This window comes from Lemur catta, chromosome 1 (genome assembly GCF_020740605.2).
Source record: "Lemur catta isolate mLemCat1 chromosome 1, mLemCat1.pri, whole genome shotgun sequence".
In the NCBI taxonomy this organism is placed as follows: Eukaryota; Metazoa; Chordata; class Mammalia; order Primates; family Lemuridae; genus Lemur; species Lemur catta.
The window spans coordinates 68,227,633-68,244,318 of NC_059128.1; the positions used below are offsets into that span (position 1 = coordinate 68,227,633).

The 16,686-nt window shown below is 35.3% G+C and overlaps 2 protein-coding genes across 3 annotated transcripts; both read left to right on the plus strand.

Annotated features, from left to right (window-relative positions):
- The first annotated feature begins 7,204 nt into the window (after positions 1–7,204).
- On the plus strand, positions 7,205–8,270 carry LOC123640581 (olfactory receptor 4K5). Its single transcript, XM_045555181.1, has one exon. It carries the CDS (start codon positions 7,224–7,226, stop codon positions 8,193–8,195), a length of 972 nt encoding a protein of 323 aa, XP_045411137.1. The 5' UTR covers positions 7,205–7,223; the 3' UTR covers positions 8,196–8,270.
- A 3,805-nt stretch (positions 8,271–12,075) lies between these two features.
- LOC123640592 (olfactory receptor 4K1) lies at positions 12,076–16,186 on the plus strand. Of its 2 annotated transcripts, XM_045555187.1 has the most exons (3): positions 12,076–12,296; positions 14,819–15,789; positions 16,103–16,186. In XM_045555187.1, exon 2 carries the CDS (start codon positions 14,838–14,840, stop codon positions 15,771–15,773), a length of 936 nt encoding a protein of 311 aa, XP_045411143.1. In that variant the 5' UTR covers positions 12,076–12,296; positions 14,819–14,837; the 3' UTR covers positions 15,774–15,789; positions 16,103–16,186. The 2 variants fall into 2 exon arrangements, with proteins under 2 accessions (XP_045411143.1, XP_045411149.1); XM_045555193.1 differs by lacking the exon at positions 12,076–12,296 and having other exon boundaries at positions 14,781–15,789; positions 16,103–16,166.
- The last annotated feature ends 500 nt before the right edge of the window (positions 16,187–16,686 follow it).

Consider the following 16,686-nt stretch of genomic DNA (forward strand, 5'->3'; position numbering starts at 1 on the left):
CATGTTGTCAAAGGCATGGGTATTCTACTGCGTTTTTCCATATTTTAATTGGATCTTTCTTAGCATTAAACAATGACTTTAAAATGTCAACAAGCACCACATGTACTCACCATCAAATTGGTACTAATTGACTAACACATATGTGCACATATGATAGTAACATTCATTGGGTGTTGGGCAGGTGGGAGGGGGTGGGGGGATGGGTATATACACACCTAATGGGTGTAGTGTGCACTGTCTGGGGGATGGAAATGCTTGTAGCTCTAACTCAGGCAGCGCAAAGGCAATATAAGTAACCTAAACATTTGTACCCCCGTGATATTCTGAAATAAAAAATAAAAAAATAAAATAAAATGTCATCTGTTGAGAGCTCAATCAATTCTATCTGTAGTTCTTTAGGTGTTTGGTGATATCAACTAGGTGAGGCTGAAATGCTAATTTGAGTATGATGTCATGATTCTCAAAGTCAGTAAAACTTTCATTGTACGCTCCAATAAATAGGTCTATCACAGCTGCATATTCTTCAGATGGTTTGCATGTATCATCCTGCTTATTAATGACCTTTGCTAACTGGGGAAATTGGAAACAACCCAGATGTCTACTTATCAAAAACAAAAATGGACAAATATGCAGTATGCTGTATTCATACAATGGAAAACCCTATAGCATTAAAATGAATGAACTAAAACTATGTGTATCACTATTGATAACTGTTAAAAATGAATTAATAAGTGAAAAAATAGTAAATTGTAAAATAATACATATAAGATGATACTACTTGTATGAAATTAAATAAGTATGCAAATATAGGCAGTGTATTTCTTTGTGGATACATCCCTATGCAATAAAACTATAAAAAATCATAGAAATATTAAATAACGAACTCAAATTATAGGTTAACTCTGAAAAATTGATTTGGGGTGTTCTAAAATATGCTTCCACTAGCAATGTTTTATTCCTGATAAAAACAAAGAAAATATGGTAAAATATTAAGATTTGGCAAAGTTTAACATTGTATAAAAAGATAGTCTCTTTATTTTCAGAGTCCTTGAAATATTAAAAATAATTTTGTACAAGGATAAAGCGAGGTTCAAAGAGTTAAAATGATTTGTCTAATAGCTTATTCCCCGTTATTGGTAGAATTGAGAATGAGAACCCATGTCCTCTAAGTTCTAATTAATTATCCTTTCTTCCATATCACCACATGCTCAGGTAGCAAGGACACAGTATGTCCTTCCATTTCCATGTGAAAATATTTCTCATTTAGGGAAAAGAATGTACTTTTCTACACTTTTTCCCTGGAGTAGCAGGTCCAACTGTATAGAATTCACAGAAGATATTTTACTCCATATATTGCCCAAGGGCTGAATGACTCTCCCTTTTTCTCCTGTAGCCCTATGTTCTCATTGTAGTTGTCAACAATGTAGGATGCTATTTGCTTTGTTCCAGTGGGAACATCTAGTGAAAGGTATTAATAATTCCCATTGGAATGTGAACCTTGGCTATTTATTGTTAAATGTAAAAAGCTTCAACTGGTCACTTAGGTAAATCCATGGTACTCTTCCGATTTACAAAAGAAAAAGGCACCTATAAATATTGCTACTTAGAAGAGATCAATTCCACAACAGAAAAACTGAGAAATTCAATTTACATCTCTGATATGCATTATAACAGGTAGTATACACCTAACAAATATATACATTGAAGTAGATTATATACAGTTACATGTTCTATTCAGTCATTATGCTGTGCCTTAGAGAAGATCCATAAATGGGAGAAACATGTATGAGAAGTAAAAGAAAGTGAATCAAGATGAGGATGTTCATGTGTCTATGTGTAAGCATGCTTGGGAGAATTTGTGAGAAATTATGCAAGAAAGTAAAGTGGCAGAAAAGCTGGGAACCCATTCTGCTAGGTGGGTATTCTTGGGGAGATTATGAAAAATCAGATTATACTCTTAACTATCACCTAAGAAATTAAATAAACATGCAAATCAAGGCTATATGTTTCTTTGTAGAGGAAGACTATTAAAAAATTATGGAAATGTTAAATACCAAACTCAGGTTACAGGTTTGTAGTTGTAGGATAGTCAGTGATTTATTTTACTTTGTGCTTAAAGTAAATAAGACAAGATTTATTTAACCCTATAGAAGTAGAGTGAAGATTTCTTCTTTTTAAAGCATTTCATTATTTCTAACACTTTTTAAAAATTTGATAACCAAAATATGGTTTACTTTCAATAAAACAAATGAACTAGTTTCTCTATGTTGCAATTCAAACTAATTATTTTATCCCCTTTGCATTTGTTGGTTGATTATGGGTTCTGGTTTTAATGAATTAAGTATGACTTTGTATTACCAATGAGATGAAATATTTTTGTTCTATGTAAAGATGGAGATCATGTAGGTGGTTAATGGTTTGCTGAGTTCAAGGCCATTCATAGAGAAGCACTCTGTGCGCAGGAAGATAAGAAGGTAGAAATATTGGGTGAATGACAAATATGAGATTAAATATATTTCAATTAACACTAAAAAGGACATTTATGAAGAATTTACTCCATGCACATCTCTATACAAATCCTGTGAGTGACACATAAGAAGCATGAGAATTCAAGAAGCTTCAATGTGGTAGAAAAATGATATGTACACAAAAACTCTTACTTTGTGTTTTGAAAGCCCCCAGCTAAATTGGGGTTCCAGTTCCAGAATGGCTAGCAAGTCTGCCCTAATGGGAAATGAAGGGGAGCTGGACGTGGGTTTTTCCAATGTGCTTTTCATGGGATACTTCTTTTATCGGAAAGGCCTAATGCCTAGTTGGGCCACCTGCAGCCAGGGGATTCCTTACACAGGAAATTTTATACTGGCAGATGCCCCTGTGGCTCTTGCCTGACCTGTGCCTAGTTTATACCTGCCTGATCATCCGTCTGGCCTGGAGAGCCCGACCTTGGGTTCTCCCCAGCATTCCAGGGAAAAACCTAACCAGGGGAAGATCGTTCTTCAGATGGAAGGCACAAACTTAATGCACCCCTGCAACAGGAAAAATGTTAAAAAATTGTTACTTACATATCCTAGGCAGGGAGAGTATGATGAGTTGAAAAGGCAGTCCTTAGTCCCTGGGTCACGTGAGGCAGGAATGAAGAGTCAGGCAGAGAGAGACCAAGAAAACATTCCAACCAGCAGTATACATAAGGGAACAGGGTATGGGTCACTTAAGTTTGCTGGCGAATGCCTGAATGATCCATTTAAAGAAAGTGTCAGGAAAGCTGGGAGCCCAGCCTGCTAGGTGGGAGAGAGGCCTCTGAGGCCTTACCTCTGGCCACCAGCTTGAGTCGTTTGGCTGTGGTATAGAAACTGTGTTAATGGTGACTGAGCCTTGCTTCTGGTATGAGAAAGTCGAATTTATATTCAAAATGCATGCCAAGCCAATGTAAAATTGTAAGAATTCACTTCACCTTGGGAAAGTATATAACACACACGCAAGAGAAGTGCTACAGGATTAGGAAATAGAAATTTCAGCAGAAGCCTCTGGGAAGGCTTTTGAAGGAGATGACATCTGTGTTGGAATAAATAGATCATCTCTGAAGGATATGAAAAATAAATAGGAAGTGTTTACCAGCTTAATAAATGTTGGATAATCCAGTTTTTGCTACAGAGTAGTGTATAGTATAGTAAAAACAGATCATATATTCTTAGCTGTCATGCTGAGGACTTTAAATTTATTTATTTATTTTTGCTGGGAAATGATGAGATTTTACAAGTTAGGAGGGTGAGATCTAGAAAAAAGAAAGGCTTTTCCTTATAACTGCGTGATTCAGATAAGTTTAAAGAAAAAAGAGCTGAGTTGAGGAGAGAAATTGTGAGCTGAGGTTTGAGATAGTATGTAATATTCACATCCGCAAAACTGTCAGAAGGAGTTCAGGATCCTGGAGTGTAGTAAGAAACTATTCTGCAGAATTAGAGGCCATAATACAGAGAGGTGACAATTGATGCCATAGAGGTGAATGGAATGTCCAAGGAAAATGAGGAGAGAGAGAGAGAAAGAGAGATTAATAATGATACAAAGTAAGAAATAGAGTATAAGAAACGCAGAGGGTGAAGGAAAAAGAATTGGAAACCTATAGGCTAGAACCTCAGTGGGAATCTACTTCCAAGGAGCAGTAGAATGGATGAAGGAAGCTAATATTAAAAGTTCTGAGAGGAAAACCAGGAGGTGTTTCACTTAAAAGTATATCCAAATTAGCTATCATTACCGGGTCTTTGAGGACATTTGATAAAGTAGTTTCCCTGACTGTGGTAACAAAATGCATAGTTAAGCATGTTAGAAGTCCAAGTAGCGGGAGAGAATTGGAAGGGAAATATGTAGACACTCCTACAAGAAATTTCTTTAAAAAAATGTAGACACTCCTACAAGAAATCTCTTTTAAAAAACAGGAAAAATTAAGAGAAAAAAACAGCTAAAACATCTAAAGATGGCAGAAGAGTTTAGGGGAGTTCTTTTTTTCTTATTTCTCTGATACATCAATCTGAGCAGTTGTCAGTAGATGAAAAGGTAAAATGAAAGACTAAAAACGCAAGTTAAAGTTGGCTTAACTCAGTGGTTCTCAACTGGGAATGATTTTATACCCTCCTAAACTAGAAATTTAGTAATGTCTGCAGACAGTTTTGGTTTTCATGACAGGGCAGGAAGGAAAGTGCAACTTGCATCTAGTGAGTAATGTCAAGGATGTTCCAAGCACCCTACAGTAATAGGACAGTCCTCACCAAAGAATTATTCAACCTCAAATGTCAGCAGTTTCTGTAACTGTGAAACCCTGGCTTAACCGAAGAATCAATGCCTCATAGTAGGTGGAAAGATTAAAACCAAGAGCATATATTGAGGGACTTTCCAATTGTAGCATAGCGTAAATGGCACAGGTTTCATATAATTCAGACCTAGTGTTAACGAGCGCTAGCCCTAGAGTGAAGACCAGGGATCAAATTCTATTAGTAATTCAGTGACATTCCAGCTGTGTAACTTTAGGAAAGTTACTTATCATCTCTGTAACTCTAATTTATTATTTTAAGATAGAATTAATAGCTATATTTACCATGCAGTGTTATGAGAAGATTCAATTAATATATGTAAGGTGCTTAGAAGAGTGCGTAGCACTTTGGTGGTACTTAGTGAACATTAAATATTATTTTTATTATTTGATTTCAAATCTCCACTAAGATTTTGCAACCCTTACTAAGTGAGTAGAAATTACTAAACCCGTTTAATCCTTGGTTTTCTTCTCTGCAGTTTAAGAATAATAATGCTGTCTGCACAGATTTTCAGAAAGATTACTTGATATAGCATAGGAAATGATGCTACCTAGCAGGGTCTCACCAAATCCTAGCTTTCTTTCCCTTCTTTTGCAGATTTTAAAATTATGATTTTTCATTCACTAGAAAGAAATCTACCTCATTTTTTAGTTTATATACATTACATTCATACAATAAACATTTTCATTAGGTAGAGTTGATTATTTCACATAATAAGTCCATGAACTTAAGCAAGAACACCTTTGTTAGAGGAATGGATAAACAAAACGAATCACACATGGGATAAGGTGATAAAAATAATTTACATTCTATTTCATAATCCTTTAAATTATTGCTCTCTTACATATTGTAAACACTGATTCATTGTTGCCAATGTTTCATACAATTATTATGGGTCATCTTAATTTTTTACTTTAGTTCTAGAGTCCATAATGTGTACCCCAAATGTGGACCAGTGAAATGCTTCTCTAAACATTCTTCCAAGAAGGGTGCATAAAATGATTCTTTACTGGAGAACTTTCCAGTGTAGATTGCATCCATATAAATGAGAAGCTAGGTTTGTATCCTAGAACAGGAAAGACTTTGACGTCTTGTATAAAACAAACAGGCAGTGAAAGATGTTTGTGCTCTTACGTGGGGCTAGAATCACATCACTCGTGGGCCCCTTGCTATAACTATGGTCAACAATTAATTGTCAGAACTAATGAAGTTTCCTAAAATAGGGCTTATTGAAATTTTTTTCAGCTCAACTGGACTAGATTTATATAGCAGAGGTGTATCTTTACAGGATAAAAAAACATGAGATGCAAATTTAAACTGATTATTTAGGATTATTCTGATTCCAAACAAAAGCTATTTTTAAGAGCATGCGAGGCTTATAATCTAATCGTTTGCCTCTCTATGAAAAAAAAAATCCTAAACAACTTCTGTATTCCTCCATTAATTATAAAGATGTTTTAAGAAGGTCATGGAGAACATTAAGCAGGGGGAATATAAGTGGGCCAAATCTAATTTTGATAGGTAAAGAAAATGGAAAATTTGGGTACTGCTCTTGGATAATCAAGCAAAAATGATAATTCAGGTAAGCTATTATATACATTTCAAGAAATTATTTGGATTAATAATTGACAAACTGAGTTGGAACTGTGGACCTGGATAATATGAATTTCACAGTATCTCCTTGGTAGGAATTGTCTAAATTGTATATGACTCCATAGTAAGTTAAATTTTTGTCAGTATGAGAGTATTTGTTAAGAACATCATTGTAATACAATAACTTTCATAGTAGAATGTCATGAGTTATCCTGCTTAAACTTTAAAACCTTCTGTAAAATAGGCATTTTTACACTTCCCAACATTTTTAAGATGTGGAATTAAAACTTAGAAAAACATATTTAGCCTAAAGTTGAACAATCAGTGTGACTCTTCATCACACAATAAATATCAATCCATGAATATCTCTTAGAGAGTTAAGGAGGATGCTGTACTTAAATATTTATTGTAATTAATGATAGAAAATGACCATGAGACCAACCAATGTAAATTGGTTTTGGCAACCTATGAAGCCCGTGGAGCTGGCTTTTCCATCACTCCTCTAGTCTTGTTATCAAGAATCATCTCATGGGTGAGCTCGTTTACTGCTGTGTAACAGATAGAGACTACCCAAAAACTCAAGGGGTTCTAATGGTACTGATCAAATTATTAAGCATTATTTTAGACATTTTTATAAGCTGCTTCCTACTATCCACCTATCCAGATATATTATCATGGTCCTTTTAAATTTTTTGTATTCAGCAAACACACTTTATATCTGAGATCTCAGAATTGTTCATGTTAAGAGGATTCTTAGTTCACAATTCTGATCCCTTCCTAATTCTTCTCCTTTAGGGTTGTTTCAGAACAAGTCTGCAGCCTGGACCCATGCATAAGGTCAATTCTTCAGTGGTGTCAGAGTTTATATTGCTGGGACTCTCCAGTTCTCAGAAACTCCAGCTTTTCTTTTTTGTTTTCTTCTCTGTGTTGTATGTGGTCATTATCCTGGGAAATCTTCTTGTTATCATCGTAGTGATTTCTGATACCAGCCTGCACTCGTCCATGTACTTTCTCCTGGGAAACCTTTCCTTTGTTGACATCTGTCAGGCTTCTTTTGCTACCCCTAAGATGATTGCAGATTTTCTGAATGAGCCCAAGACCATATCCTTCAGTGGCTGCATAGCCCAAATTTTCTTCATTCACCTTTTCACTGGAGGAGAGATGATGCTACTTGTCTCCATGGCCTATGACAGATATGTAGCCATATGCAAGCCCCTGCACTATATGAGGATTATGAGCCGAAGGACCTGCACTGTCTTGGTCATAATCTCCTGGGCTGTGGGCTTGGTGCACACATTAAGCCAGTTATCATTTACTGTGAACCTGCCTTTTTGTGGACCTAATGTAGTAGATAGCTTTTTTTGTGACCTTCCTCGAGTGACCAAACTTGCCTGCCTGGACTCTTACATCATTGAAATACTAATTGTTGTCAATAGTGGAATTCTTTCCCTAAGCACTTTCTCTGTCTTGGTAAGCTCTTACATCATTATTCTTGCCACAGTCTGGTTCAAATCTTCAGCTGCAATATCCAAGGCATTTTCTACACTGGCTGCCCATATCATGGTAGTAATATTATTCTTCGGACCTTGCATCTTCATCTATGTGTGGCCCTTTACCACCTATCCTGTGGATAAAGTTCTTGCCATATTTTACACCATTTTCACCCCCATCCTAAATCCCATTATTTATACACTAAGGAACAGGGATATGAAGGCAGCCATGAGGAAAATTGTGACCTATTATCTGAGGTCAAAGAAAGTTTCTGACATTTCACTAGTGGCAAGGAATTCCCTTTATTAAGATAAAATTCCTTCAAATTTCTCAAATCAATACCCTGTCTATATTTTCAATGTACTCTGGTGGTGTATCTCAACTGTGGGGAAAGTAGTAAAGATGATGATATAGAGAGTATTTAATGAGTAGTAGCAAGTCTTTTCCCAGATATCACTTAGCAAAAGTTAAATATCAAAATATATTTAAAAAAATCACTGTGTATATGATTACTGGTTCTAGAAATAAAATATGGGTATCATATGGATAGTATGCATGCATTTACTTTTGATGACAAGTAAACATGAATATGATGAAACAAAGCAATGAAAACTCAATTCCCTAGTGGGCATCAATTTAGATGTTTTTCTGGTCTTAGTTTCTCTATTAGCATGCCTAAAAGATCAATATAGATGACTAGTATTTAAGAATTTGAAACTAAATTTTCTCAATTTCAGGGGATAGCCAATCTACTGATTTAAGATAAGTACATATGCTTACGTGTAGATTCTTGAGTTATGAGCTCTCTCTCCCAACCTCAACTATGCCTATCCCATATGGTTTCCCCATAGTTAACAGTGCTTTAAAATATAGTATGACACCTAATCACAAACTTCCATTCCAAATCTTTCATTTAATGACTTTCTGATTGGTTAGATTAATTCTGATTTCTTTTAAAATTATGAGTTGTAGAAAAGAGAGGAGAATCTAGAAAGCTGAACCATTTCAACACCAAAACCCTAGTCTGTGCTACGAGTGGCTTTGAAACACTCTGCATTTGGACCAAATATGAAATGCTTAGTGAAAAAGAATCAACGTTAAACATACATTTAGTTGGTGACCTGGACCACACAGCTGGATCTCTAGCCCGGTCTTTGGGACTATTAGGGGATTTATTAAAGTTGATTAGAGTTTTTAATGTTTACTCTCCCTAATCCCTCAATTTATAAAAGTCAAATAGACTAGTGTAAACATTAGTCTCTCCTTTATTCCAAAAATAAGCACATTACTTTTGCATCTTGCTGTTTTCCCACTAATCCTCCCAACTCCAGCTAACCTAGGAATCTACCCCTGACAGAACCATCATTCAACACAATATTGAAGAAACCTTGGATATTTCCTCTTCTCCCACCAGAACTACTTTTTGCTCTCTGCATAGGATCCTACTTCCAAAGTCTGACACTTTTTGCCCTTTTCTATTCTCAACATGTAGTTTTGAGTAAGGGTGGCATAACAGTAATTTACATCTTAGTATAAACTTAAATTCCTAGATTAACTCTCCCAGGAATATATGTATGTTCATTTATTTCTAATTTTGGAATTCCATCAATAGTCAGAGAGGAGAGTTGGCAAATTGGATCAAAAATGGGCAGGGAGAAGAGATCTTACCAATGTTCTCTTTGTGCCACATAGGATACCTCATATTCTGTTCATGGAATGAGGCCTGGAATTATAATTTTTATTCTTAAAGGAATATGTATTGCATGATTTTCTCCTAATCAGCCTAGAGTACCAAAGCACTGGGGAGGTGGGATTCATTGAAAGATATAGGATCATATCATTGGCAAACAGGGAAAGTGTGACTTCCTCTTTTCCAATTTGGATGCCCTTTATTTTTATCTCTTGCCTGATTACTCTGGCTAGGACTTCCAGTACTATGTGGAATAGAAGTGGTGACAGCAGGCGCCCTTGTCTTATTCCAGTTCTTAGGGGGAATGCATTCAACTTTTTACCACTCACTATGATGTTTCTGTGGGTTTGTCATATATGGCATTTATTATTTTGAGAGTCTCTCTAATTTTGTAAAAGACACATGCCTCCCTATATTTTTTAGCCCTCCCTAATATTTTAAATATTTTAATATTTTTATTCTGTACTGCCTGTATATTTCTTATTAACTTTTTCCACATGCTTTATATTTTATCTTTTTAAATTTTTACTATGAATGAAACCAGTTTTTCCATTATTTTTTTTGGACTTGTATAAACATTTGCTTTTTAAAATGTATTATTTCTAGAGTTTTTTAAAAGAGCACTTTCAATGCCAAATATTCAATATATAAAAGCATAGGAAATAAAATTTTAAACTTCTATCTCCACTATGTACACAATAAATATTGATATTTTGCCATTATTGAATTAAACTTTATACTGCTTACAATTTGTATTACTCCTCTGGATATTTTCAAACTTTTATTTGATAAATGTGTCAATATTTTTAGTTTATAAAAAACTGACCATAATTCCACCAATCTTCAATTTTTTCCTGTAACATTGTTTTTTAAACTTATATTAATATATTCATATACAAACTATAATTCACAATTTTAATCATTTTTATTTCATCTCACTAAAATATTATATTTCTCCACTCTCAATTTTATATATACTTAGATTTTTTTTCCAGTATTTCTCTTTCAATCAGTACTGCAATATTTACCATTGTGCATGCATTTTTATATATGTGAACATTTTACTAGGGGTATATAGACACATACACATAGCAAAAAGCACTTTGGGAGGCGGAGGAGAGAGGAACACTCGAATGAGGCCAGGTGTTTTAGACCAGCCTGGGCATGTAGCGGCCCGATTACAGAACGGGGGATGAACACAGAAAGAAACACACAGACACACAAAGATGGTACAAGACTGCAGTGCCGAAAAGCACCAGTCGCTTTATTTTTATACTCCTTTTGTCCAGCAGCTACTTTCTGGTACGTGACTATCTTTAGAGCCCTGAGGTGACATGTTCCATTTCTTATGGAAATTGCTCAAGGAAGGCAGACGTTTGCATCTTAACCTTTGGATCTCATTACTGTGTGCAGGACAATGAGACATGCCTTGGCTTGTGCTCAAGACCTAAGGCCCTTGGCTATTTGCCATAGGGAACAGTTAGTCTTTTCAATAGGCCATTGACCGCTAGCTCCAGGAAGCATTCAGCAGTCAATAATAGGCCATGTCCGGACCTATTGACTTCTGGCCTCAAGGAGTATTCTGAACCTATCGACCTTTGGACCCAAGAAGCACGTCCAGCTTCGCTGACTCTGGGCTCAAACCAATTCTTGCTCAGGGACGGTCCCAACAGGGCAGCATGAAAAGACATCATTTCTACAAAAAAAATTAAGAAAAAAAAAGTATCCAGGCCTGGTGACATGCATCTGTAGTCCTAGCTACTTGGGGGGCCAAGGTAGGAGGATTGCTTGAGCCTGGATGTTCAAAGCTGCCATAGACTATGATCACGCCACTGCACTCCAGCCTGAAAAGCAGAGCAAGACTCTGTCTCTTAAAAAAAAGAAAAAGAAAAAGAAAAAAAAGATGGTCACTTGAAACTTCTGTCAGAACTTTTGGAGATATAGAAAACTCATTATGTAAAATATATTTGAAAAGACTGTTGATATATTTTGGGAGAGAAATTTAAGATTTGTCTTATGGAAGAACACCTTCAAATATTTGAAGAGACAACATCTTGAAGCAGAAATAGATTTATTCTTTAAACTAAAGATGGTAGAACCAGCTGAGCACTCTAACAGTAGAATTAAACTGTTTTGTGAAGTAGGGGGCTCCTTGTGACTGGAAGAATCCACCCTGAGATTAGGTGATCACTTGTAAGATTGTGTGATTGTTTCATTAGCAGAATGTTAGGGGTCAAAAATTATTTTGCTGACTGAAAGTTAAAATCAAGTTATCTTTTGCTTTCATATGCACCTAATAGTTTGTAAAACAAAACAAAAAGCTTTTTCATTACTGGAAAAATTATTTTATAAAACATAATTGTTCCCAGTGTGGGGTGACCTCAGATCTCTAAAGGGTAATGGTTTGCTCCACCAATGAAATCAGTTTCCTGGAATGAAGACAAAGGCTTTATATTGCATTACCTTATGGTGTTATAATTGTGTGGTTGAGAGCAAGAGGAACAGAGCCCTCACTACCTCAGGGCAGGACCTGAGAGGCTTGCTTCTGCACAGCGTAGTGCAGGGAACCACGTTAAAGTGCACCAAGTCAAGATCATACTAAAAATATCTTCAGTATGACGACTCATAACAGAAAGCGCAAAGCTTAGAAACAAAGTGGGAGACACCAGATTTGGAGAGAATAAGGGAGACGTGAAAGACTTAGAGAAATTTTTAAAAGTGTAAGTATTAAACATGAATTGTGAACAGATTGTTGGACTAGAGAAATAATTGGTAAATCCTCTTATAGTTGCAAAATCAGTAACTAGAAGATAGCAAAGGGGAAGTTATTATTCTCTCAGCCAAATTGAAAATTCCATCTAGAAAAGACAAATTCCTGTTCTCCACTTTTCTGTCTAGATGACACCGCACTGGTTTTGGGCAATCTTATAGGAATAGGACCAGAATCTGATAAACAGAGGGAAATACATTACAACCATTATCTTTCTATGCCCTTTTTATGCTTTCAAAGAGAATATTTATAATATTTAGCCACTAGTTTAACAAATATTTACTATCAAAATTTGCTTTTAATGAAGAGGGGATTAGCTATACAAAGTAGAGTAATGGTCAATAGGGTGTCCTTTATTTCTTTTTGCTTCTAGACTTATAGGGAATCAAATATTATATGTTAAAATAGGACCAGAAAAATTATGTATGTTTATGGGTTCAGAGTTCTATTGACACATTTTAGAGATGAATATTAATGTAACATCAACTCTTATGTAACCAACTTGATCTTATACCAAGAACTGAGAAATTCTCTTACAGTGTATTTTGGGATCTGAAAACACTTCTATCTCTGAGGTACAGTGGCAATAACAAAGTGAATGATTCATTAATGGAGAAGCTTCTGGTTTCTATTTTGGTTTTCCAAGGAATTCTGAGTGATTGTTATAAACTCCACATATTGCCATAACATAAATGACTTTGCACTTAGAATTTTAGACACTTTAGAGGTAATCCAGTTCTGTTTTCTAAACTCAGTCACATCTGGGCTTAATAGTAAAATGATTCTGAGTTAGCGTATGAAATTGCAATGTCATCTTATTCAATTACCATAATATTTAATAAGCTTTCCAAAATGGATTGAATGCTAAAAGCTGTCCCTCATGGTGCCAAATTTTCTCTTTTTAAGTTCATAACTGTAGCTCTTTTGGAATTTTTTTAGTCTTAGAAATGAGCATTTTTCCTTTCCAATGTTGGTCTGCCTCCTCCTCTCCTCTTCCCATATAAACTCATGATTAGATGTGCCAGCATTGCCCTGAATCTTCCACATGGTGATGGCACTCCTATGATGTAAGCATGTACTTAGGTCAGTTCATGCCTCATTGATCTGTTTATATTCTTGAGTAACTTAAGTTTTTGATTTTTTCTTAAAACTAGAAATCATAACCAAATGCAAACATGGAAGCACCTGAAAGGGTAGGATTCAGTGCTTCAACATCCAGGTTAAAATTACGCAGGGAAAGTTTGTAAGCAGTGTAAATACTTTTAAAATTGGTTTATGGTCACCTATATAGTTTTTACTTTTAAAACATTAAATATTTATTATTTAGTCATGTCTAAACAACCAGGTCCTAACAAACCACTGAAGTTTCAATCAGTGTAAGGATAAATATCTATTGTGTACTGTTGGATACCCAGAACTAAAGTTAAAAATATTTCCTGGATCACTGCAGGAAGGTCATATAGGGTTTTCTTCTGGGACCAAGTAGCCACATATATTAAGCAAAATGTCAAAAAATATTTAAGAGGCAATTTACACACTACTTAACTTTCTTCTCTTGAGAATCTATTATGTGCTTGATTATATGTACATGATACATATAATTACATAAAATATTTTCAAAAGGACTATTTCTGAAAGGTGTTAGAGATTTTGACAAATTAATGTGTGTCAAGCATATATGGAATAGAAGGCAGAGTCAGAAGAAAGAGAGTGAAAACACATCGGTAGTTACTGGATTATTCATAAATGATTGGTTTTTATGTGAAAGAAGGTGAACTTTGATTAACTATAGTTAAGAGGAAGTCAAAGTATTATTGACCTTCAGAGAAACTTTCAGTGTCAATAATGTCCCTTGATTCCATAATATGGCAAATTGCTTCTATTAAAATTCTTAAAACACTGCCAAGAACATTATGATGCTCAGTTTCAAGAATATCAATCTAGTTCATTTAGCCTTGGATTTAAGTCTAATTGCATCCTCAGTTTGCTCTTGATCTACCATTCCCAACTTAACTTTTATTGCTCCTTAGCATGCCCTCTCCCCTAGCCAGGCCACTCAACTCACAGGTCCTTGAATACAGGATGTCTTTCATATTTTTATCTTTCTATCTTTGTTCCTGTTATTCCTTCTGCCTGAAATAGCCTTTTCCTTCATTTTTGGCTAGAAAATTTTAAATCTTTAAGAAGTCTTACCACTTTGGCATAATCTTTCATTTCATTAATATTTATGGTGTTAATGTATCATGCACTTCTAATTATGATAGGATTCATATCTCATCCTCTTTTTAACACTTTTCCAACTTTCCATAGCAATTGTGGGTGTTAAATATTAGTCAGTTGATTGTATATATGTGTACATATTTCATTAAATTAAATTGACTCAATTGAAAGTATATCATATTTCTTTTGTGTATAAACTAGATGTATTGTAATACCAATCATTGTGATATTGTCCTGATTTTTTTAATTTAGGTAATTGCAGATTGGATACATGGCTCACACAAATGAATCAATGGTGTCTGAGTTCATACTTTTGGGACTGTCTAATTCTTGGGAACTTCAGCTTTTCTTTTTTGCCATCTTCTCCATAGTCTATGTCACATCGGTGCTAGGCAATGTCATAATTATCGTCATCATTTCCTCTGACTCTCATTTGAACTCTCCTATGTACTTCTTGCTCAGTAACCTTTCTTTCATTGACATCTGCCAGTCTAACTTTGCCACTCCCAAGATGCTTGTGGACTTTTTTTTTGAGCACAAGACTATCTCCTTTGAGGGTTGCATGGCTCAGATATTCCTTCTTCATAGTTTTGTTGGAAGTGAGATGATGTTGCTTGTAGCTATGGCATATGACAGATTTATAGCTATATGTAAGCCCCTGCATTATGGTACAATTATGAACCGGAGGTTATGTATAATTTTTGTGTGTATTTCCTGGGCTGTGGGTATTCTTCATTCTGTGAGCCACTTGGCTTTTACAGTGGATCTGCCATTCTGTGGTCCCAATGAGGTAGATAGCTTCTTTTGTGACCTTCCCCTGGTGATAGAGCTGGCTTGTGTAGATACATATGAAATGGAAATTATGACCCTAACTAACAGTGGCCTGATATCATTGAGCTGTTTTCTGGCTTTAATTATTTCTTACACCATCATTTTGATCACCGTCCGGCGCAGGTCCTCCAGTGGGTCCTCCAAGGCACTTTCTACATTAACTGCCCACATCACAGTGGTGATTCTTTTCTTTGGACCTTGCATTTATTTCTACATATGGCCTTTTAGCAGACTGTCTGTGGATAAGTTCATATCCGTCTTTTACACTGTTTGTACACCCCTATTGAACCCCATCATCTACTCCCTGAGGAATGAAGATGTTAAATCAGCCATGTGGAAGTTAAGAAGCCATTATGTGAACTCCTGGAAAAACTAGAAATCACCATGAGGGAGCTATAATCTTCTTTTTATTTTTTATTTCTATTTCAGCATATCATGGGGGTACAAATGTTTAGGTTACATATATTGCCTTTGCCCCACCGGAGTCAGAGCTTCAAGCATGTCCATCCCCCAGATGGTGCGCACCGCACCCACTGGGTATGTATATACCCATCCCCTCTTCCCCCTCCCATCTGCTCAACACCCGATGAAAGTTATTACTATATGTGCACTTAAGTGTTGATCAGTTAGTACCAATTGGATGGTGAGTACATGTGGTGCTTGTTTTTCCATTCCTGTGATACTTCACTTAGTAGAATGGGGGAGCCATAATCTTGAATTAGCATGAAGACCCTCCGTGGATGACAGCATCATGCCAATCATCTTTGCCATTGATCTGGGTTATTGAGTCCAAAAGGAAAAGAAATTGCAAAAATTAGTTTCTGGTTCTATCTAAATAGAATTTTAACCATTTTTTTCATTGTTTTCACTCTAAAATACAAACTTTTACAGAGGACTTGGAGATCCTAAAGTGCTTGAAATGTTGCTCATGTTAGTAAACGTGATTCTCTTCAATTAAGTAAATATATTAATTGAATATACATATTATACCTTGCTATCAAGATGTACAAGCAAATTGAATTTCTGATATCTTCACTCAATTTATTTATAACATTATTTCATATATTGACACAGTAGGAAAATAACCATATTTTATAACATCTCATCTCATTAGTATACATTTGTCATCTTTTCCTTGTGTATTCAATATTTTGGTTATTTATAATTTGGTTATTATATATTTAATTATTTAAAATTTTCCCTATTTACTAATCTGTTCTTATTTTTTTCTTTTAGATTATTTGATAAGAATTTCCACTTATTACAAAACTTTTTCTAGTTATTTGCTG

Bases quoted from the DNA above. Each gene is read 5' to 3' on its own strand.
- LOC123640581 (XM_045555181.1), top strand. From the start codon at position 7,224: ATGCATAAGGTCAATTCTTCAGTGGTGTCAGAGTTTATATTGCTGGGA.
- LOC123640592 (XM_045555187.1), top strand. From the start codon at position 14,838: ATGGCTCACACAAATGAATCAATGGTGTCTGAGTTCATACTTTTGGGA.